Below are 25,324 nucleotides of genomic sequence, written 5' to 3' on the forward strand. Positions count from 1 at the left end.
TAATAGTTAACTTAGTTATAGTAAAAATTAGGACACATTTTGCCATATACTAACTTACTACACATTAAAATGTAAATATACCAAGGTTTGTGATGTAGTTATGTGGTCATCATATTTTAATATGATATATTCTACTATAAACCATTTCAAAAACTTTATCTCAAACAGACTGTATACAGTACATCTCTTCCCTATACTGGGACAAAGAAAACTTACTTCTAATATTACAAAAACTAAATTTTACTTTACAAAACCTCTTAAAATCTTTCCTTGGATTATATTCAAACAAAATGCCCTTAAAGAGAATAATCATCTAATATAAAAATCATTGAGCATATGTGCAACTAACAAAACATCTAAACTACAAATCCTCCATTAACCTCACATTATAAAGGAAAACTGACCTTTCAGTACCACTGCCACAAAACTAGTTCCTTTGCCCATACACCGATAAGGCATCATTTCTGGGACATCTGCTCCCAGTACCCTTCGTCCATGGTTGATGCTGTAACTGTAAATTGAATCAGAGGAAAGGCCAAGGGTCGAGGCAGGGTCTACCTTTTTAATGTAATCCTGTGATGGAATAGAGAGAGATCTTAAGAAGAGTGAAACAAAATTGGACTTACAAACTTTAAAAATAAGACTAACACAATTGTTCTTCATATTATTGCATGCACTACTCTTGAGTATATAACAGATTAAGATTTAAAAGATCTCTAAGCCTTCTAAAAGTTCAGCCATTTTGAGTGAAACAACAATATGTCAGACAGATTCTTTATCAATAATCTTACAAAACTAAAATTATGTATAAAACTGGCAATCACCTTTATTCTTTTAATCATTCAGTACCAAATTTAATAGTACATTTTAATTATCAAGCTCTATTACAACAAATTTCACAAGAAGAATTAAGAAGAATTATATTGGCAATTAAGAGTGAGGACAAGAGTGTTCTACGTAAGATAAGGCTCTATCAATTAAATGCACAAGGCAACTAAACAGAAGTTGATTTGTTTTTTTTGGCATAATCTATGTAAGAAAAAGAAGCACACAGAAGCAGTGTTTCTATTGTGCCTGAAAATTAGCACACAAGTAATCAGCATGGCCAGATATCCAAAGGCTTAGTTTTAAATGTCTTTTTTACTTACAATAACCAGCACCAAGCTTCATGCTAGTCACAAAAAAGGCAACAACTGTATAAAGCTATGTTAGGTATACCATCAAAAATTTGATGCTGTGTCTGTCAGTTATATGAACAGCACAGTTAGTTTAAGAGGCGTAATTTATTAGGCAGGGTAATCAGTATGAATTATTAAAAACAACTGACCTGCCTTATCCACATCCACAGTTTTAAACCACTGTGGTTCAAAATTAAAAATAATCCACAATATCCTCAAAGAGTAACATCTGAAATTTCCCCACACATTTAGCATCTACTAAATATGCACAAGAAACAACAGGCTAATGCTGCTGAGGCATGGTGTACTCAAGCCCAGGCAAACCCAGCTGCACTCTATCGGCCCTTGTGTTCACTACTTATGCTTTTATGTAAGTCCTGAGCAGTGGGTCCTGGAATGATTTACCTGTGGATCAGGTGGGATGACCTGTATAATATCCTGTAAAAATCACAGCAGAAGGATGCTGTTAAAAATTGTAACATCTATTGAGATTTGAGAGTTCCAGGAGGATTTGAGGCTTATGTGGCTGGCCATCACAGTGATGATGTTATTTGCCTTTGCTAGGAAGTTGCAGAATTATGTTTAACTAAGATTAAATTTGGTGTGAAGAGATGGGTGATTCACCATTCTGTAAGATGTAACTTGAAGTTTACTACAAGTAAATCAGTGATGTAGACAATTGCTTCGTGAGTTAATGAAAACTTGAACACTTTTCATTTTCCATTAAGGTATATCTGTTGATTAATTATACATTTTTGAAGGAATCAAGACTTCTAGCTTATTTTTTGTACAGAGTCATGTAGTGAACCTTGAAATATTTTGACTTATGGAATAAAACAATCAAAACATTACCCTGAAAACCTGACAGACCAGTGAATCCAGAAAGCTCCAGTCTGATTTGCTGCTGAACTTCACATAGCCAATAAAGAACTCTTGTTGTTTGACCTCCTGAAGGTAAAACATAAAAAATGACATTCTTCATATATTAAATAAAATTAGTAGTTAAGGTTCTCCAATTACAATGTACTTCCATCCAACCATTTTCCAACCCGCTGAATCCGAACACAGGGTCACGGGGGTCTGCTGGAGCCAATCCCAGCCAACACAGGGCACAAGGCAGGGAACCAATCCTGGGCAGGGTGCCAACCCACCGCAGGACAATGTACTTAATGAACCTAATAGTAAAATAAGTTAGTAACAATAGCCAAAATGCAGACTAATAAGTGATTTTGGTTATAATAATGCCAGTAACTTTGGAGTAAGAAAGATAGTATCTTGATTGACTTGCTAAAGGATATTCAGTTGACAGAAATATTGCAAAAGCTTAGCACTTTGACAATTATCCTTTGCTGATTGTTCAGGAAGTGAACTACTTCATCTTCTACTAATTATTTAGTAACTATAAACATGACCTACTGTTATACTGTTTAAGCAGCAATACCGTGTAAAATGTCATGAGGAAAAAAAAAAGATTCTCACATCTCTGAACACATGATGGTCAGTCACACGAACAACCACTCTCAAACGATTCTCGTCTTTCTGAGATGACAGGCTTGCAGCATCCATGGGAGACAATTCTGTTTAAGAAAATTAAGTTAATAGTTTAAGGGGTTAATATGTACTTGTTAAACCTATTAAATTTCCACAGCTGAATTTAGCCAATCACAATATTTACTCAGTCACACAACTTTAATGAAATTATTCCTGAATTTTATGTATGTAATTCAGTATTCTATTATTTTACTTTTGTTATAATGTGATGGAGTCATTGGCATGGTACAGACAGATATATCATGTGCCAGTATTGCTAGGCACTATGGATTAAGCCCCACTACTGTGTCACAACTGCATACATGGTTTCAGACCACTGGCAGGACAAATAGACATTCAAGATCTGGTTGCCCCTGAATAACAACACCGGAGTAAGACTGACACAACTGACAATTCCATCGCAGATATCATTTCAAGTCTGCCATATATACTGCTTCTGATACTACCAGCACATACAAAAATTGAAATCAGTGACAGAAGAGATACTGACAGGTTCCATGCTGCTGGCCTCTGAGCAAAAGAACCTGCAAGAGACCCTATGCTCACACCACCTATACAAATGGACCCTCCTGCAGGACAATGCAGGTCAAACACAGCTGCAATAATCACAACTTTTGTGAAGAATGAATATTGCTTTGTAGCTGTTGCCCTGGCATCCTGATCATATTTCTATAGTGCACTATACGGATGTCCTTGATCACAACACCCACTGCCTGCTAATGGCTAGTAACTTCAAAAGATTTCAGTAATGAAAGTTTAAATTTCAGCTCAGTGGCATGTGTTGTGTTTCTTCTCATCAGCATGTTAAATCTGGGACATAAATTTGATGGGGTTAAAATTTCAAATGTTTTAGGCATTCCTGAAAACAATTTGATCATTTTTGTGTTATTGTGTATCAGGATGCAAGCCTGTGATGACTCAAAATTGAATCACTCAATCTGAATGAAAGTTACACAGCTATTAGCACTGTACAGTTGTAGAAAACTTAATTCTCAGCAAAATCTCTAGTATATTTTGCTGTACAGAGATGATTATTTTATATTTTTGGACACATTTGCACAACAACTGTAGCACAAGTGGCAAAGATGAATATACATAATTTTCATCAAGTTTTGTTTACGTTATTTCATCCCAGTTGATAAAATACTGATCTTTACTATTCTGGCATATCACAAAAAGTTGACTTCATTTTTGATTTTTAGTGTAAAATTATTTTTTATTTGTCCCACTTCACACATAACAGTATACCATATGGAATACAAAGCATGGATCTTTCATGAAAATAAAGCAATACATAATAGATAACCAAATTATCCTAAATGTATTTGGTACAGTGAGGCAAATGGCTTAGGCTATGCATAAAAAAGTAAGTTTTTTTAAATTGTGGTTGCAAGTTCATAAACTGAGCACATAAAAATTAAAGGAGAATATATATATATTGTGGGGGGACAGCTGGGGCTCATGCCCAGCCAGAACGCCCAGAGAGTGGAAGGACCGGAAGAGGAGCAGTATCTCCTCTGGAACATGAGAGGGCAGCCGCCCTGGTGGGTGTTGGGGCCACAGGAACAGAGCTTGGAAGCTCAACTCGGTGGAGGCGCCTGAACATTTGCTAAGCCCTGGACTGCAGCACTTCCACCACACCAGGAAGTGCTGCTGGAACAGGAACCAGGTACACCCGGAGTGCTTTCGGGTGCCCATGCAGCACTTCCACCACACCAGGAAGTGCTACAGGAAGACCATCAATGAGAACCTGGAGCACAGCCGGGTATAATATCAATATAACAGGGGCCGCCTTACTCCATTCTGGGAGCTGGAGTCGGGAGGCAGAGGAAGGAGCTTGCAGGAAAGGAGTGAAGGCGGCAGTAAGAGAGAAGAAAGAAGGGAAAAGGACTGTGAGCCGTCTGTGCTGGTTGATGCATTGTGTTGTGGTAAAGACTGGGGGAGGGGGGGAAAGCGCGTATTTTTGGGAGGTTTGTCTCATGGTCTGGGTTGAATCACAACTACATACAGTATATATACAGTAAGTAATTTAAGACAGATATGCGAGTGTGCCGTGAATGCATTGCAGGACTGGCTTCTGTGTTGTGCTGAAATAAGCTCATACTTTGATTGACCTTGAACTGATATAAGTGAGTCAGAAGGACAGATTAATCAAAATATACAATGTGGTAGGGTTTAATACTGACTTGTTATGTATACTTGAGTTCTAGTAAATTTTACTTTGTGTTTTTAAAAACAAATATTCCTAATAAATCATGGTTAAAATGTAAAATCTGCTTGAGAGAAGCCACAGGATTTCTTGTTGGTCTAGTAATTTTGACAGTACGAATAATCTGATGATTTATAAAAACACAACTAAAGTTCTCAAGTTATCATTATTATGAGCCCTGGTGTGCCAGTATTAAATAAGTACTCTTTATGTACCTTTCTGCTTCTGTGTTTTAGCTTTTTCTAATATTAAGCATTTGTTGTAACTGGAGGATGTTAAAGTGTGCAGCAACTTTATTGACTAAGGATGCCTTACGCTGCCAGTGGTGTTTTTCATTCTTGCTATCGGTCTTCTGTAACATTACCAGTTATCACTGTCTTTGGAAATCATTTCAGACAGACTGAAAGGGAGGCCAGTGTTTTGGTGCAAAAAGAGCTCAGCTTCTGTGAACTCTCAACAATAAACATATTATTCACATATTTTTATATCATTGGCAGGAGGACTGGGGCAGGCCTGCAGACAATCTACTTATTGGCAAATAGTATAATCTTACACCTCTCCCCATAACAGCTTTATTATATACTGTATTTTTGGGAGTGGGGCCTAAAAATATGAAACTCACATCCATGCACGTCATGTACAGTAACAGCCAACACGGTATTTATTGTTTCATTCATCATCTTCAATGATTCTTTCCGTACATGCAGGGTTTTCTTGCAGGTTTATTTTTAACATGTATAAAGTATTGTGTTACTTTAGGTGGATGTAAAAAAGCCTCTGAGGGGTTTCTTATATACTTAATCCTTAGAGGTATTTTTATGTAAGAATTCAGAGAAGCCTTTTGAAAGTTTATTGTGATATCCCAATGTCAGTTTTTGTTTTTGTTTCTGTGGTTAATGGCTTACTTGAGTCTTTTTAAATGTAAAATATTGTACACCTGTTTTCTCTTTTTTAATTTGATTTGCTTATTTATTTGAGCTTTTATGGATGTTAGAGTGAGGGATTATTTATGGATAGGGACAATAACCTACAACAAACTTAAATTTCATATACTCTACTATGTGCTCCGTCATTCAGACACTGACCTGGCAGCAGTTACAAGGGTTTGTTAAATTCTTTGCAGTAAATAAAAAGGAAAAATGTGCACAGCAAAAGTTTTCAAGTCCTTGTACAGTGAAAAAAGCATGCAAGAGGACATTTTACTTGTGCATGTGCACCAGGCTGTGATCTCTTTAATCTGAGAATGTGACTTTGAATATTGCTGTTTCTGGCAACTGCTTTTGTATGTAAAGCTAAATGAAAAAGAAAGTCATGTCAGCTTTGAAAGGTATTAAGTACAACCAAGCTAATTTGTTAGCTTCTGTATTGCATTTCATGTTTCAGGTAGCTGATATTGATACATGCTACTAAATATCTGCAATCCTTATGTTCACAATGTAACCACATACATTCTATGAATTCTTATAAATCAAAGTAGTCAAACCTTGCAATACAGGGGAAAAGGTAAACATAGACACTATTTTTCCATCCCACCACCCAGTGTGTAAAGCACATGTACATTATGATCCATTAAATAATGGTTCTTTATACACAGTAAGTAAAGGTACCTTAACAGACACGAATGGAGTAAGAAGGCCTCCTAATAATCCTATAAATAATTGTCATCTTACATACAAAGAACTGCCACTGGTACACAACACCCACATAATATATTAGATATTATAGCCATATATTTCTAACCTTTACCTGTACATTCATTGAGACTAAGGCTGAAGGACTGCGTGAGTGGCAGGGACATAGATTGCCAGGGTGATGGAGTTAACAGTGTAGTCAAACCCTGTGGCTGTGACAGTGAAGAAGTGGAGGCAAGGCTAGGAACCAAACTTGTCCCAGTCTTAAGCTGGTCATTTTCAGCTTTCAGGTTTTCTACAGTCATCTGTACAAAGAAACAGTGGTGTTAGATTAAAATTAATTTAATAATTATAAATTAATCTATAATAAATTCAATAATAATGTGAAAATTTACATAATGCTAACTGCAACGCTAATAATGTAGAAGCACTTTAAAATGCTATTAAGTTTTCATATTAATGACTATCTCACAATTCACATGTTTAAGTTCATATTTATAGAGGATATATATGAGAAAACTATTGTTTACAAAGACAAGAAAAAATACATAAATTAAATAGAAAGAGCATCCACACAGTGCTAGAAACTACAAGACATTTAACAATACATTCAACTATCAGAAACTGTTCAAATTGTGCTAATATTAAAGGATAAATATTCAGATACTTTAAAAGTTTATTCAAGAATATCACATACATTTTATTTAGTAGCAAGTACAAAGCTAAACCACAACATTGAACACCTCACTGCAATTTTGAGATTCCAGAGAAAACTGGAATATATTTACATGTCGTTTCAAATGTGTTAAAGTTTAAATGGTTCTATTACACTATATCTCTTTTACACTATCTCTCAGGATAGGCTGTGTTTGTGTAAATGAGTTTTAGTAAGGGAGAGAAAAACAAATGAAGAACTTAGAAGAAGGCCTACAGTGAAGACAGTAAGTTAAGTGGTGTAAAATACTAACTGGAGTGAAAGACAGAGAATGACTGGGTGAATTAGTGGACACTATAAGAGGTAAGGGAAAGATAAAGTCAAAATGGAGGCTGAAGATGTTAATTGTTGGTAGACAACAAAATAGTTTGTCTTCCCTCTAAGGATGCACAAGATCACAAAAAAAGAGAAAATAATAGCCAACCTGGTTAAACAAGGAGACCATTAAACATTTTGTTTTATTTATATTTAAAGCAATTACTTTCCACAAGTTTCTACTAGTGCATGCTTTACCTGCATGTTATCCATTGCTTCCTGTAGTTGCTCTAGCTGATGGGCAGAGTTCAGTGCCTCTAGTCGGATATCAGTTAGCTTCATTTCTTTTTCCCAAAGTTCTGAACGTAGCTCAGAAACCACCTTTTCCTCATTTTCTGGTTCCTCCTTTACCTCAGGGATCCTGAACAAACAAAAAGCCATTCAGAACTTCTTATGTCATTTTAACCTTGTATTTCCACTTGTCTTGCTGGATGTTAGACACTACACAGCTTATTATTACTTTAATATATCAGAAGTTATTGCATTTGGAAATAACTTTCAAGGTATCAGTGGAGATGTAATGTAGCATTAGAGTGACCTTGTGAAATGTTTTACAAGAAAGTCTCTAAGCTTGTAAATAATAAAGAATATTGATTTTCACTATGTATGGTGTATTAAGGAAAATCCACATGAGCAGAATGTGGTTTAACTCTACACCGACAACAACCTGGTGTGGTATTTAATTCAAGATACCTGGATCAGTGAGACAGCAGCACTAATCATTGTGTCAAAGATGAATGGTACAGATACAACTGTTTACTTTGTAAGTTGATAAAGCATTTACATTATATTTATTTTTAAACAAATTATGCTTAGTGTCATAACAATGAAACTACTTGCACAGTGGAAGACCAAGGCTAAAACAAATTCTTTTTCAGCAGTAATAAATTTTTTAAAATGTGAAATAGGATAGTCGCTGCTCTTCCAAGAAGACTCCGCTCTCCTTCCAACTTTTGTTCAAGATTGAGCTACTTCTATCAATATCAGTTACACGTACACAGAGGATGCAGGGGACAAGGGTGGTTTAAGGGGTGGATTGATGTCATTCCCTTCATGAGTCAGCTTTGGAGAAGAAGGTGCAGAAGAGTCAGGCGTCGCAATTTCCTCAATATCAGAATATGATGATGCTGATTTTGGGCCCTTCTTTATGCTGAATGCTTTGTTAAAGGAACTTCGCAACTGTGGAGGTGAGAAAAAAAAAAAAAAATCAGTAAAGATTTTTTCTATAAGTCAATGTGATATTAACTTCAGGATGATGTTAGACGTTGTACAAAGGTTAAAGACAGGAGAGGGTGGGGGAAAAGGTTTCATGGATCCAAAGGGAAAGGTTGCATGAATCCAAGTCTGATTGTTCACATCAGAATCATCATTTAACTACAGACATATTAAAAAAAGTTGGAGTTAAGCCACAAAAAACATATTTAGTCAAGACTTAAATATGTCTGGTGCATACCTCTTCCAATAGTGTTAAAACAAATTTTGTACTAAAAAAGAAAATGTTAAAGTCTAGCTTTGCTATCTGTCCAAGACAGGCTGAAATCTAAGTAATCAACACAGACCTCATCGTTAATGTTTGTAGTTCAGGGAAGGTTTTAGAAAACAAATCTATAAATAGAAAAACAGCCTGTCACACTGCTTTAATAGTCTTATTAAGATCAGCCTTTGGTGCAAAGACACGAATTACAGAGAGAACAGACTTCAATGTTTTTTTTTTTTTTGCAGCCATTAATTCTATCCATCCATCCATTTTCCAACCCGCTGAATCCAAACACAGGGTCACGGGGGTCTGCTGGAGCCAATCCCAGCCAACACAGGGCACAAGGCAGGGAACCAATCCTGGGCAGGGTGCCAACCCACCGCAGCCATTAATTCTATTCTAAATAATAATTAGCTTAGCAGTACTTTGCTTTATGTTAATAATTATATATTGAAGCTTCACTGTAGAGTCACTTTGTGAGCACTAACTTTAAATGTTCTCTTAACATAAATACTACTATTATCACCAATATTTGTTTTTTCATTGAAAATACAATCTGTCTGGTCATTACTACCTGAAATAGGATTTGACTCTGTATCTATTTATTGCTGTCATATCAGATGTCTACCAAGCAGACTATGCATATGTGAAACATATTATATTTAAGAGGTGTGACAAATAAACAGTCAACCAACAATGCTATTTAGAAGTGCTGAAAAGATTACAAAAGTCTGTTTAAAGGACAAGTTCTGGGCAGTGGCCTGAGAGATGGGACATCTATTATGACAATGTCCCATGCTATGATGTGCTCAGTGTTTGCGACTTCCAGGCTATGAAATCAATAACCAAATTGGATCATCCATTCTATTTACCTGCCTTAGCCCCTTGTAACTTCTGGCTGTTCCCAAAAGTAAAAACTGCCATGAAAGGATGAAGATTTTGAAACATTTCTGACATTCAGTGTAATGTGACAAAGAAACTCAAGAGTATTCCAGAAACAGGTTTCTAAATATGTTTACAACAATTGCAGAGTCGCCTAACTAAATGCATAACTGTAGAAGGAGATTACTTTGAAGGTGACAGTAGCTGCTAGTGCACAGATACACACACATTTTTTTCCCCAGAGATTTGTTCCAGGAAATAAATTATCACACTGCATGTATATACTGTATAATGTAAATAAATGTCAAGAGAGTTTACCTTGATCATTGAATAACTGTTTGTTTTTAGATGTTAGAGCATCCTATGTAATATAAATTAATAATAAAAACATAATGAGACAACGGAGTGATTGACTTTCTGCACTACATACTGTATTATACTGGGTAATCAGCCAGTTGTCTCTGAGACAGGAATGACCTTATTAATGTGCCTGCAGGTACCCTTCTATAGCTGTGCACTGTCACTGTGAAAAAAACGAATCTGAGTTTCTGCTGTTAGTGTCAGTTTTTCACTTGTGCACTCTCATAACAAACCATGTTAAAGCCTAGAATTGCACTTATAAGGAACAGTTAAGAATTATAAAACCAGCATTATGTTATTTACATAGTCATAAAAAGCAGAATAGAAAAACTGATCATTTCTCCACAACTTATATAACTGGAATTTGATAGAAGAGCTCCATCAATGTATGACGTTCAGTTTAATGTAGAATGCTGGCACTACATTTCAATTGTATTACCAGTATTTTACATGAAGTGGGTTTATGTATGATTAAATCTCAAAAAGAAGACTAGCCTGAAGTCAGTGTTGAATTTCAAATCTTGGAAATCTGCAACAAAATATCACACTGAACATGTAACTGATGATCTGGTGTTGCATATGTAAATGACTAACGGTGCAGTAAAACACCCCACAAATAACAGTATAAATGTACTTGAAACAGCAGTTCCTTTGGCAGGTAACTTCTACAAATTAATTTTAATATCACCATTGTTGACTGAAATTAGCTATCTAATCACAATTGAGGGGTGTTTTACTAAATGATGAAGACTCTTGAAATGTCTATGTATGACTCTTGCCACTGGCTAAAGGGAAGTTGGGTTTGAGAGAGAGAGAGAGAGAGAGAGAGACTCACCTCAAACACCTGCAAAAAAAGATCGGGGAGGCATGAAGTGGAAAAGATCAGAGTCATACTTGTTATTCCTTGTGGGATGTTTACACAAAAACACATACAAGGTAGAAAATGGTAACACAGCAGATTCCAAAATTTAAATTTGTGCACTTTAACATAAGGACAAAACTAACTAAGATGAACTATAAATTAATATTTATAAAAATACCAGCAGAATGTTAAACTGACTATACAGTAGCTAAAGAAAATAATCCTGGATATTTCATTTATGTACACACTACAGAGAAATATAACCAAAAATTATATTACACAATTATGTAAATGACACCATAAAACAATCACAGCAACACCATCACAATGTGTACCATTCAAAGCACCAATGGTTTTAGGAACCAAATAAAATAATGAAAATTCCGTACAAAAAACAAACTGCCAGGCAAAGGTTCCACGAAACAACGTTTTTTCATTTTGTAGTGACTTACTACAACTGATTTCACTGGCAGCTGTCATGTGGGAGTGCCAATAACAAGAACAAATCTGAATGAAATGTCATAATTTTGGGAGATGCACAGAAAGTCATGGAAAACACATCAGTTCTTGGCAGACTGTGTAAAAGTGGTCTGAGCCTGCTTTAATGCAGTATCTAGTACACAATTAAAAAATCACATAAAACAAATACAATTAGATTTTGACTGCTGGTATACCACACAGCATATCCAGTACAGGCATATGAGAGACTACTAGCAGTCACTGTCACTGAGACACTGTTCAAGTTTACAGTACATGAAACTACTGTATTATTTAATCACTGATGTGATAGTCCATTTACAATAAATAACCCAGATTAAAACACTGCAGTGGGTACAGAGTACCCTGATTAAAAACCATTGTTTCATCCATGCATCCATCCATTCTTCGGTTCTGCATGCAATGCCTGCATTTATCTGTGTCAATCCATCTCTCCCTTTCTCTTTCCCTCCCTGCATGGATTTAATTTCAGTGTGGTAAAAAAACTGTTAAAATTCAAATTCATTGAAAAAAATGAACAGTACAATCCAAAACAAACTTTTTTTAGGCTGTATTAACTGATTTATTGATCCCTAACTGTAAAAATTATACACCCCTCTCTAAGTCTTACCAGTCACTTGCATTTTAAACCCCTTTCATTATACCCCTGTTCTCCAAAATTGATCAACTGTCTAACCATGAATCCAAGGTCAGGCCAGGCCAAAAAGAACATATTTACAGCATGCTTTATTTATACACAATCATTTCCACTAGCGGAATACAGTAGTAATAGGTAAATAGGATTTTCATTTGAATATTATCACTAGAGTAAACATAGGGTCCCCCTAGTGGTTACAAATCAAGCCAGCCCAGAGATATAAATATTTTATGTTATTATATTATATTGGAAAATCAATATTTATTGAATTACTTTCGGAAGCCACTTACTAGAGTGTGGGCAGCCAACATCTATCCTGGCAGAACTAAACACAAGGTATGAATTAAAACATAACGTGTCTTTTAAAGGGAAGTCATGCCCACTGACATATGCATAAGGCCAACTCAGAGTTGCTAATTAATCTAAAATATCAATCATCTGGGCATGTAAGAAAACTAGAGTAATTGAAAAGTAATTTTACACATTGTACATGAATACAAAGCTGGGGAGAACATGAAAAACTCTACTGATTAGTGACTAGATTGGGAACCTGGATATGTGAGGCAACCTTTGTTAACATAATACCTGAAGATCTTTATGTATTTTACATCATTAATAATCCTACATGAGTGGATAAATATTAATATTATAGAAAACATTTATATGATAATAAAACTTAAAATAAACCTTTTTTTGTTGTTCATTGTAGTTGTTGATACTTTAAGAGGTCCACCTAAAACTTTAGGTCTCCTTTACTTCCAGAACCAAAGCACACTCATAACTTGAGATTTTAGGAAACAGCAGTCAACAATAGCTCAGTAAAGAATGGAACTTGCTGCTTCAGTAAGTGTCAGCTTGGTGCATTTTAGAATCTGAGTGCATAAAAATAATAATAATTCATAGTAGATTACATAGTTTGGCAGGAGGCTGGGGGTCAGACCCAGCTGAGACACCTGTAAGGACCGGGAGGCAGACTATACGTCCCCCGGGCCACAAGGGGGAAACCGCCCTGGAATGGAGCGTGGAGGCTCAAACCCATTGGGGTTCATGGCCTCCACCAGGGGGCGCCCCGAGCCTCAGAGACCAGGATATCTGAACTTCCACCACACCTGGGAGGGGTGATGAAGGACCTTCCAGGGATGCCTGGAGTGCTTCCGGGTGCTCATGCGGCACTTCCACCACACCAGGAAGTGCCACCGGAAGAACGTCAGCGAGCACCTGGAGCACATCCGGGTGATTATAAAAGGGGCCGCCTTCCTACAGTCGAGGAGCCAGAGTCAGGTGCAGGAGGAGGACGAAGCTCCAGTGAGAGGAAGAAAGACGGTCCACGGACGTTTAAAGGCCTGTGTAAGGGTGACTGGTGCGGGAGCACTGTGTGTGTGCGGGACTTTAATGTGTTTTCTAGAACTGCGGTGTCTGTCTGTTGGTGTTCGGGCTAGCCCTCTCAACAGATAGGCACTTTCAAACACACGTTGACCATTTATTTTAATAAGCAAGCTTTGAATTCACTACCCTGCCTAAAATTCCCTTTTACTTTATTAAATTGCAATGTAATTTCAAAACACCAGTTCCTGTATAATTAACTACAGGAGGCTTTTTTACTTCAGAGTTGTTTGCTGTTAGAACATATACATATTAATAGCTATATATAAATATTAAAAGTACAATTTTTATGCCACAAATACTGACAGTTACCCTTGCAACATTCTAATTACTCCATAAATAAATAAATGAAATGACAATAGTTCAATAAAACAACAGATCTTCAGTTGATGCAACCCTGATTCACAAACTGTGCATGTGAGAAAAAATCTTCAAAAAAGAGAGTGAAAATAAACAAAAATAATGAAGACTCCATAATTGTAGGCTAGTTTCCATGGACATATAATTGAGAGCAAGAGACCACAGATTCACACACACTACTAGGTCTTGCCCATTTCCTGTTCAACATAAAGCTCATACAGTAAATTTTATATCATGATTGATTAATTTCACAAAAGTTCCATGAATTCCTTTAAAGTAAATAGTTGTTTATATAAATATTCAACTATCATAAGATGAAAACAATAATAATAAAAAAAAAACTTAAACGTCCAAAGCCTGTTGTGGCCTGGGGCACGGATTTGGCTAGAGCAACTGTAGATGGTTTTACACCTACCCAACTTTTCTTCTTTTTCTTCTTGGCATCAGCATCTTTACAGCTACCAATACTTGAGTGGCTTGTGATGCTATTCAGGCTGGATATGCTGTCTGACGAATTTTGCCGTTTTATGCGCAGCTCTGTGAAAAGTTGATAAAAGAGGTTGAAAATGAGAAAAGAGAAGAGAAATAACTAAAAAAAAGTCTCTTTTTTTTAATTTGCTTTTGGGCTCAATGTGACTTGATATAGGCGTGTGCGATATACATCGTTTACAATTATCTTAATTGCTGTTTTAACGATGTGCGAGATTAAATTATCGAGTATGTAACTGGCTTTGCAAAAAAAAAACAAAAAAAAAAAAAAACAAACAGAGTTCATTCACTAATGCAACAGTATAGACCACTGCACGTGCGCAAAGCAAGTTGCATAGGCGTGCACGTCCAGCAAGCCGCAAGTTAGCGTCGCTTGTTGCCTCAAAATAAGTGAACAAACCGCGCCAGATGATAAAACAGCCTCGACCTTTATATCGTCAGTGTTAATTGCCAGACGTGGTTCATTCTCACTCGCATGGCAGTGGTTTGGTTTTGAACAGTGAGGTAAATCCACTTGAGTGGTGGAAAACACAAGAAGTAAATTTCCCCAGATTGGGGAAACTAGCAAAAAAGTACCGGTGCATTCTTGCCTCAAGCAGTGCTTCTGAGAGGGCTTTCAGCTCCGGAGTAAATGTTGTAACATGTAACTGTGCGGTTTTGAAGTCAGATGCTGTGGACAGGCTGGTGTTCCTGTCATACAACTTGAAGTTTCTCCGTTAGAATTTTACAGTTCTCATAACCTTCTCAAAACTCATAACTTTGTGCAATATTGGACAAAGGAAGTTAGTAATTTCTTTAATAGTGTTAGTTTGTGTAAAACTTGTTTACACATACTACTTCTGCAGTATTCACTGGATGTTTACAGTATAGTACAGTATGTTAGATTTGTTCTTGCTTGCATACCACACATGTTCAGTTCATGGCCTGTAATTGTGAGGTTCAGGTATTTTATTCCCTGTGCATTTATAGCTTGTTTACATGAATAGTAGGTGCTCTCATTTTAATAGTTTTGTTGGTCTCAGTGCAAATGATTGTGTACATCCTGTAGGCCACTGTTCAGTTATGTACTATAATACACACTGTAATAAGTTCACTGGTGAATTTAATGTTTTTGTTTTATTTCATCCATCCCCCCATCCATCATCATAACCGCTTAATCCCAACTGGGGTCGCGGGGGTAGGCAGAGCCTGTCCCGGGAACAACAGGTGCAGGCAGGAACCAACCCTGGGCGGGCGCCAACACACCACAGGGTGCACACACTCACACAGCCACACTCACACAATTACAGGGTAAATTTAGACTCGCCAATCAGCCTACCCTGCACACTTTTGGACTGTGGGAGGAAACCGGAGCCCCCAGCAAAAACCCATGCGAACGCGGAGAGAGCACACAAACTCCACACAGAATGGACCCGGGTGTTTAACTTCAGTTTTAATTAAATAAATAAGACCTGTTTTCCTTAACTGTTTCATTAAACTACAATTAATTTTCTATTACCAAGACCAAGCTAGATCTTAATAAGACTTACAAACACATGTTTAAAGGATGCAGAATATCTTGGAATTATCGTTATCGTCAAAGTACCAGAAAATATCGAGATTCCCCCCCCCCCCCCCCCACCCAATATCGCGCACCCCTACTTGGTTATATGTGCTTTTAACTGTAATTTTTATGGGTCCCTGTACATTTATAATACTTGCTTCTGATTTTGAAATATTTTTGAAAGCTAACCTTTGAGCTTCATTGTTCACATAACAAAACAAATTACTTGTCCTTTTTCTCTGCAAACATATATTTGTCTTTGTTAGAACTGTTGTTTTATTAGGGAAAATTTCTGAAACTATATTTACTATATTTACAATGACTACTATTTTATTAGGGAAACATGCTTCTGAATGAGATGTTTTACTATATTTACAATGTATCTAAAAATTCCGTGGTTCAACCATTGTCAAAGCGTTAGTGACTATAACTACTATGCATATTTTATCTGGATGATTTTATTTTCTTTTTGGTTTATAGGTTCCACATCTTTAGTTGACAAGTCTATAGCTATAGAGTTATTCTACCGAGAGGTAAATGTCTAGATGAATGGTATAATCAAAATCAAAAGAGAAAAGATTTTACTGGCACTGTTACAAGATATGGTCATGTAGGACTAAACCTATTCTCTTAAAGATTCCTTGTGTTCCCTCCCTCAGATTTCAATTTGGAGCTAAAGATGCTTAAAATATGAAAATATTTCAAATAATGTCACTCACAAGCCTGCTTTAACTAATTATAACTAAAGTTATTACCAGTAAAAATTAAAGCAAGAGCTAGTGTGTAAAAGTTCTAAACTTGTAGAATTCAATATATTTTATATTTATATAGTATGAGTAACTCAAGAAATACCTTTAGGTGTAGTATCAGGGTTATTCAGGGCTCCCTGAATTACTGCTTGAGCCTCTAGATTCTTTGCCTTTAGTATTTCAATGGTCTCCCGTAAATCATTTAACTCACTGTCCTGAAAAACAAAATGCACAAATAACATACTGGAAAATATCTGATCTGCAAATGATGAAATACAAGTTGAAAACACTTTTTTTTTGTTGCAAAGAACTGAGTGAAGAGTGCCCTTATTGGGTACTCGGTTAAAGAAAAGTACTTTAAACCTTCATGCTGTTGCACTGTGTTTCATACATGGCATTGATGTTTATACATGCATTTTTAGACTATAATGATGAAAATGCTTTTAACTTTAAACTTTATGGTTATGATGCTGCAAAGTGTTTCAATATGATTTAAACAAAGATCATCATCCATTCTTTTTTTAGCCAAAAGTGGAACATACCACTGCCTAGGGAATAGGAGGCTAAACTGATTTCTTTCTGAAGTCATATCATGACCTAATTAATTGTATAAACTTTGAGGTAGTGGCCTGAGCATTGCCTGGGATGCTCTCTGCTTGGCAGTCAGCTGTAAAGATCCCTGTGACATGTTGTCAATATTTTTTTTTTTGGGTACCTGACTGGCAAAGGCATAAAAAAAAGAAAAAAAAGAATATAAGTGATTGTCAAACAGAAAGAAGAAAACATTAGGTGTGGGCCAACCTTAACAGTATGATATTAGTTATATATTAGTTGCTCTGGAAGTAAAATGTCCATAGCACAGTGTGGTGGTTTTCTTGAAGAAATTAAAAATATAAATATTGATTATCAAACGATACAGTGAATAGTTGGTGGTAATAGTAATTATTATCATATGTAAAGAAAAGGAGAGTATGATATAAAACACCTTTAAATAAAATGTACTGATTTTTTTTTCTTAGTATTTAATCCATAACAGTGTTAGAACCTTTCAAAGTTAGCAAATTATATTATGAAGATAGCTGAAGCGGTGGTTTACTGACAAGATGTGTTTTTTAAGTCAAAGGATTTGGATCTTACCTTCTGTTCTGCACTGGCAGATAAACTCTGGAGTCGTGAGGTCATATTGACTAGACTTTGCTCAAATGCAGCTACTAGGTTAGCCTGCTTGAAAGAACATAAGCACAATTTTTTATGGGAAGCATTTCAATCAACAGGTTACTGTCTATACACTGACTCCGTTCTATGTCTAATATTTTATTTCAGCTTATCTCTACTAAGAAATTAACTCAAGGATTTCAGGCAGCTATTCTGTTATAGCAAAACAAACTTTTTTCCTGAGCTCACGAACTGAGCCAATTTACAGAATTCGCTTTAGTGAAACATTACTGAGAAAATGGGGGTGCTAAGCATTATTTACTGTTACTGATTTATTAACTGTAAACTTTAAATTTAAATAACAAAATATCTGTGAGCAATATGCTAAATTTTCATTAATAGCAAAGATTACTTCTCCTCTGAAGTTCTTCTGCATAATAAAAAAACTGAATTCCCACTTTATTAGATACAATTCATAAATAACAAGTTGGCATTTCATCTTCCATTTGCACTTAGAAAACTCATTCATTGGGTCTGGACACACTAAAGAGGAAGAGAAAAAAATGACAACTCTAGTGTGAAAATATGATGTAGTGGGTCTCCTCTCTGAATTTCATTCCACTAACACCAGAGCTGCTCAGATGAGTTGTGATTTGGTGATGGACAAGGCCACTGCATTAAGCTGAATTAACTGTCACATTTCATGAATCATTCCAGACCTATCCATTTAGTATGAAACATTACCTTACTGAAAAACTCCTTTACAAATAGGTACACCACTGTACTCACCTGACAAAACTGCAAGCATCTGCCTGAAATTCTCAGCAAGATCTAATGTATTCTGTTGTTTTACTGACCAAAGTGGAACTTGGTGGGATCACAGACTGCCATACCCCATCTATGACAATGTGCTGTAAGTTGTGGATTACGCTATGTCCTTTTTGTTACCACTGTTGAACTTTGTAAAAGTCAGCTGCTGGTGGCTCATTTTTGATACACTAGTAAAGCTGAAAATCCACACACTACTTATACTTTTGCACCCACTCCCAGGCTATATTCAAAACCCATAAATATTTAGTCTTGCCAATTTCCCCAAAGGACTGAAATAACATACAGTTCATTGGAACTTGATTAGCTGCTTTAAAATATTGCCCTCATTTATGCAGACTGTTACAGATTGAACACTTAAATTAAATGAAAAAAAACTGCCTGAACACTTAAATATTCCGCATGACAGGTTTTGATTGTATAATCAACTGTTATCTTAGAAGCAATCCAAGCCTATAAGAGATCTACCGTTATCAACACCTTGTCCTGAACAATTTCATTACCACAGAACCTATTACAAAGATCAAGAGGTTGTGTATGTTTTGGATTTAAAATAAAGAATTTCATCAGTCTGATTTCTACTAATTTTATTTTCACATACAAAGATTCTATGAAAATAAAAATTAAAAATAAAATTACTAACAAGGCAGGAATTAATTCATCTACTTGACTCTCGCCTATCAACTCACTCATCTAATTACCACCATGTTTCTTGCTTACTTTACTTTATCCAAAAAATTACATGTCAGTCATGTGCAAAAGTTTAAGAGTAAATGGTTTTGAAATATCAGGGAATGGATCAAACCCATACTTTATAAATATTCATATACTACAAAGTAATAAAGTTATTATTGTATGCCACATGACTGGAATAAAACACACTGCTGTAATATGCTGAGGAAAAAATATTGTTAAGATATTCACTGTTACCACTGTGCATTAAGATTGAATTTATTGTTTATATTGCAACACAAACGGAAATTTTGCCGGTTCGAATCCCCGTCACTGCCAAAAGATATCCTACTCTGCTGGGCCCTTGAGCAAGACCTTAACCTGTAATTGCTCCAGGGGCGCTGTACAATGGCTGACCCTGCGCTCTGACCACAAGGGGTATGCGAAAACTAACAAATTCCTAATACAAGAAATTGTATAAGGCGAAATAAAGAACAAAAAAAAAAAAAAAAAATCTCCAAATCACTGCACACTCTTAAAAGAATTTCTTCCACATGCTATCAACAATATTTTCAGATCTGTGCAGATGCAAATTAAAGTAACACCTCTTCCACCCAGAAGGCAACTGATGAGGTAAATTATTTGATTACTTGCAATATTAGATATATTCAGCATCAGTTTTTACTTGCTAAGACAAAATTTCCCAAGACATCCTCAGTTAAAACAGGTCAAGAAAGGGAACACATTTTAATTACTGTATTTTTTTGGTTTTCGTATGTAGTATTACTTCAAATATATTTTGTCAGGTTTAGCATCATGAGCATGAAACATCTATTTCAGATTCATGGAATCTCAAAGCTTCCAGTTAAAATGTAGATGCAGCAAAAATTTACTGCAGTCTAAAGGAGACACATTACTTAATTATAGATTGTTGGAAGACAGGCTCTATTCTCCGACTATAATGTCCCCAACCATAATATTTGGTGCTACTTACATTGGCTGAAAGCTGGTTCGTCAAGCTGGCCACCTTTTCTTGTGAAGACTCCAGTTCCCTTCTCAATTTACGGATTTGCTTTACACAAAGGATGAAAGTTAAAACAGATCAAAGTAAAATGTAAGTTTTTCAAATTCTTCTATCTTGTTTTTAATCACAAATGCCACAAATACAACACCTATGATGTAATATCTTACTTACCTCTCCCTGTATCCTTTCCTCAGCCTGAGAAAGCAGGAATGAGAAAAGAAAGTAGAAGCATGTAGGCTCTGCACAAACACTGTGCCCCACCCCCAACACAGACCCAAAACCCCACCCCCCCCAAATAAAATAATGAAAAATGTCTGTCTGCGAACAACAGTTTCTACACAAGGAAGCCTTCATTTCATCATTATGCTTTAGGTAGCATTTTAATGGTGTTCACTTAATTGTGCAGATAGAAAACCAGGATGTATTAAAAAGATGCGGGAAATTATATGAACAAGACTATTCTGGTCTGGTCGAATGGTCTGGCCATTAACATAAAATTCATCACCAAAGATTATTCTGCAAAAAAAAAAAAAAATTTTTGCCTCTACTTACCGAGGAATAGTTTGAAGAAGCACTGGATGCCAAGGACAGAACAGAGCCATGGACTTTGAAAAACAATAAGAGAAAAGGCAATACTTTAGTTCATGTGTAGATAAGAAAATTACAAAAGTTCTGTTAAAAAATTATTCACCTCAGTGCATTTATTCGAATTCCATTTATTTTGTGTTTCTAAGAAGTGGCAGTAACTGACAAAGCAAAGCAAACACTCCGAGTAAATGAAGAATAAAAATTTTAGTGATTCAATGTCTGATTAAGGCTATTTACATAGATGCTTAATTTATTGTCAGATGTGTACATTTTGGATTACAATTCTAGTAAATTTGTTTTATATACTGTATTCAGGCTGCACGGTGTGTGCTTGGTGTGTGGGTGTGTGCATCCTGCGGTGGGCTGGCGCACTGCCCGGGATTGGTTCCTGCCTTGCACCCAGTGTTGGCTGGGATTGGCTCCAGCAGACCCCCGTGACCCTGTGTTCAGATTCAGCGGGTTGGGAAATGGATGGATGGATACTGTATTCATAGATGTAGGATACAAAACACCAACTATTGACAATGGTGTTGTAAGCCACTGAAACACTGTCTGTACAGTCATTCTCCAACTTTTCATCTAGTAGTTGACAAATCCTGTTAATGAGCACTTGGCATTTTTATCTATTGCATTTATCCATCATGCTATGCCTAAAACAGTGTTTCACAGAACATTCAGGCAACCTTTTCTGTTTTACAAATAGTTTCTTTGAATGTACGCAATTGAAATGTAATTAACAGTGGTGTAAGAGATAATGTGTTACACTGACAGCAAATATGAAGAACTGAGGAAGCATTTCACTAAAATTTGCAAACTGTGCCAGCACCTAAAATAAAAGGTCTAAACAATAATTTATTGCATTGTGGTAGTGACAAGAAGTGTCTTTATAGAACTATTTTCACAAAATTAATTTCAGAAAGGGAATGTGAAAGAGATGAATATCTGAGCAGAGACAAGTGGTGCTTTAGGCCAGCATTTGGCTACCTTCATGCATGTTTGAGACGAGTATGTTGACTTGTATCATCTTGAGTAAGTAACATGAATAGAGACCTGAGGGTTCAAATTATTGTGATCATAACTATGGAATGGGCTGTATGGATTGGTGGTTAATTGGGGCATATGATTTTAGCAAATTCATAAACAAGTTTTATAGGTCCACCTGGTGAAATAACTGTAGGGTATCTCTAAACCACATTGAAACATTACATCCAATGTGTACTGGTGGATATTTCAGAATTATTTGTTTACAAAATACATGTAGGCAATTCAGAAGAATTACACCTCCATGCCAACCCTACTTAATCAAATTCTGAGTCACAGAAGCTGAAATCTATTACAGAAGTACTGGGTGCAAGTCAGGACCCAGCCCTGAACAGAATGGCAGTTCATCTATCATGCACATATTGACACTTACTAACTCTAGGCAAGTTTACAGTTGCTAATTAACTTAACGTACTTTTTTTGGATGCCAGCGGAAAACTGGGGTACATGGATAGCAAACTCCAAACAGACATTATCCAAGCTCTGATTAGAACCTAGGATTCCACTGCATTGAGAGAACAGCACTAACCACTGTGCCAGTGTGACACCCCAGGAAAATATTTTTATAAATTGATGTGATAAAACCATTAATAAATGTTACTCCTGTTTAGTTTAATACATTTTTCATGAAGAGATTATTCTGTGATTTCAATGTAAAGGCATTAATGCGTATGTATGACACAAGTTTTTAAAAAATCTCACCATCATCAGCAGGGTCCCGGAAGGAGCCAGAACGAATCATACCCTTGGATCGATCAGCAAGAGACAGAGTGCTTCCCATTTGAGACCCACCATATAGTTCAAATGCTGCATCATGGGTGGGAATGCTGTTTGAGCGTGTCATTCGAGGAGTTGTTGTTCCAGTAGGAGTCACTGGCAATAAAATTGAAATGATTTAGTTATAAATAAACAAAAAAAATTCGAAAGCAAATTATGTTTTTACTTTTAAAGAAATAGCATGGGATAAATTGGTATATTTTACCAAAGAGGCAATTTCCAATCTACATAGTATTAGCTTGTACTTAGTATCATTGTACATATTTTGTGTATTATTTTCAGACTCTTCAAAAATCCTGCATCTTTAGAATGGGACTAAAAGCAAGTATAACATATTCATGCCATATAATAATTTCTTACATTAAAGTGCAGATTTTTGTTAGATCCCCCTCTGGTGTGAAGAACTGAAACAACAACTTCCTAACTTTGCAAATAAGTATATATATATAAAAATCTATGTTTACTCTTTACAGTTTGGTTATGATCCAGCCAATGAGCACATTCACGTTTCATGTTTCCGTCAAAAAATAGAAGCAAAGGTGTGACAGGACACAAACAGCTTCTTCTTGTAGGATCCTCTTTTACTAACTCAAGCCAAACTTGACTTTAACATATCTGTTATGGGTCCTTGAAGAAGGTCTGAGATTTTAGCAAATACAGTTCTTAAATGTGACATCTCCTTCAGTGTAAAACTCAAATGCATTCCTACAGCTCTCACTCCGTTTCACCAATTTAACTTACAATGCAAAGGAAAAAACAGTGCTTTGATCTTTTACTTATTTTAACCTTTACAATATCCGCAAATGCTGGCCCCAGGTGTTTACCGATCTTTTACCTGATTCTGACACCTCTTTTTACGTGACCTTGACGTCAGATTTTTTTCATTAAACCTTATCTTAAATTTATTGACCATCTTTACCCGTTGTACCAATGACCTTAAGCTTTAGAACAGATGACATTTAGATGGAGTTCATTTCTCCATGAGTTCAGTGAAATCACAGAAATGATTGGAATCTTTGTAGAACTTTACATAAATGCATTGAAGCCAATGGAGAAGGAAGAACTCAAACAGTTTGGAGTGGCTTATAATGATGCAAAGGTGTTTTAATTGTCCCAGAGGGCTAGAGAAGTATCTGCTAACTTTTCTGGACTGATTATTGTGGCCAAAAATGTGATCTGTGGTGTGAACCAGCAGTGATAATGACTGTGCCACTATGCTTCAAACAATAAAAGACACAGACGTGATGATAACCGCACGAAATACAAATGGGCACAAGCTAGCAATAACCTTGAAGTAAGCATTAGCCGTGCAATGAAATGATGGTATGAGACTGACTCGTTTTATTGTTTGAAGTTGCGGCAAAGGGTACAGCTGGAATGTCATTTTTGTTATTCTGTGCAAATGCCTTCAACTTTTTTCTTCCATGCAGAAGATAGAAATGCCTTGTAAATAGTAAAAAAATCTTACTATTGTTACGTCATAGGTTCAAAGGAGTATTCTTTCTTACCAAGGGGGAGGGCTCCTTTAAAGATTCTTTTGGATTAAAGCTCCAGGGGTGAATTTTAATGAAAGTATTCAGCAAACACAGTCACCAGCGAATATTCAGGACAATATTTAATATCCCACAATATCCTGCATGTCATTCAGATTTTCCTTGATCTATATGTATATGTATGTGAATTTCCCCTTGGGATTAATAAAGTATCTATCTATCTATCTATCATCACTCTGAAACCGTTAAAAATATCTGCAGTACCATTATTATGGAATTACATTATCTAATAGATTATCTATAGCAGTGCTCCGCAACCGGTGTGCCACGGCACACTGGTGTGCCTTGAGCCGATACAGGTGTGACGCGGTCAAATAAGACAATTTTCTAACTAAATAATATTTCAACGGTCCTCCTTAGAAACACAATAACGAGAATACGTGCAACGAAATATTCACGTAAATAGCCTTTTAAAGGTTTAATAATTTTATGTGTCATTTCTCTGAAATAATAAATCCCATCGCCTGTCGCCTACGACGTAGGCCCTACGTAGTCGCCAGACAACTCCGTAGTATGCTTTGATAGCCCGAGCGCTCCATGCCCACACCTAGATTCAATTCAAGCCGACGTATTAGTCGTGCTACGTCGCATTCACTCGTCTTGCGACAGTAGTTATCATTCATTACTATTAGTTGTGTTGCTGAATTGTGTATGGTTAACATTCTTCGTGTGATTCATATTTAGTTTTATATCCCTTTAAATATGGATAAATTTTTATGTGGAAAAGATTCGTCTTCATGTACAGATGATGAAGAACCCAGCACAAGTGTTGCAAAAAAAACAAAGAAGATTGTGAAAAGGAAGTACAACGAAGACTACATTCGATATGGATTCTCGTGGTGTGGTG

At 36.2% G+C, this 25,324-nt stretch overlaps 1 protein-coding gene across 1 annotated transcript in view; it reads right to left on the reverse strand.

The window, feature by feature from the left end:
* The window catches only part of LOC114648132 (neuron navigator 1-like), a 249,027-nt gene that overhangs the window by 12,565 nt on the left and 211,138 nt on the right, over positions 1 to 25,324 (reverse strand). Inside the window, 13 exon segments of the mRNA XM_028796973.2 lie at positions 405 to 573; positions 2,031 to 2,126; positions 2,658 to 2,755; positions 6,679 to 6,874; positions 7,798 to 7,960; positions 8,597 to 8,778; positions 14,474 to 14,595; positions 16,943 to 17,054; positions 17,977 to 18,060; positions 20,489 to 20,566; positions 20,690 to 20,713; positions 21,071 to 21,123; positions 22,850 to 23,020. Coding sequence (XP_028652806.2) covers positions 405 to 573; positions 2,031 to 2,126; positions 2,658 to 2,755; positions 6,679 to 6,874; positions 7,798 to 7,960; positions 8,597 to 8,778; positions 14,474 to 14,595; positions 16,943 to 17,054; positions 17,977 to 18,060; positions 20,489 to 20,566; positions 20,690 to 20,713; positions 21,071 to 21,123; positions 22,850 to 23,020 — 1,548 coding nt within the window.

Source organism: Erpetoichthys calabaricus, chromosome 3 (assembly GCF_900747795.2).
Source record: "Erpetoichthys calabaricus chromosome 3, fErpCal1.3, whole genome shotgun sequence".
Lineage (NCBI taxonomy): Eukaryota > Metazoa > Chordata > Cladistia > Polypteriformes > Polypteridae > Erpetoichthys > Erpetoichthys calabaricus.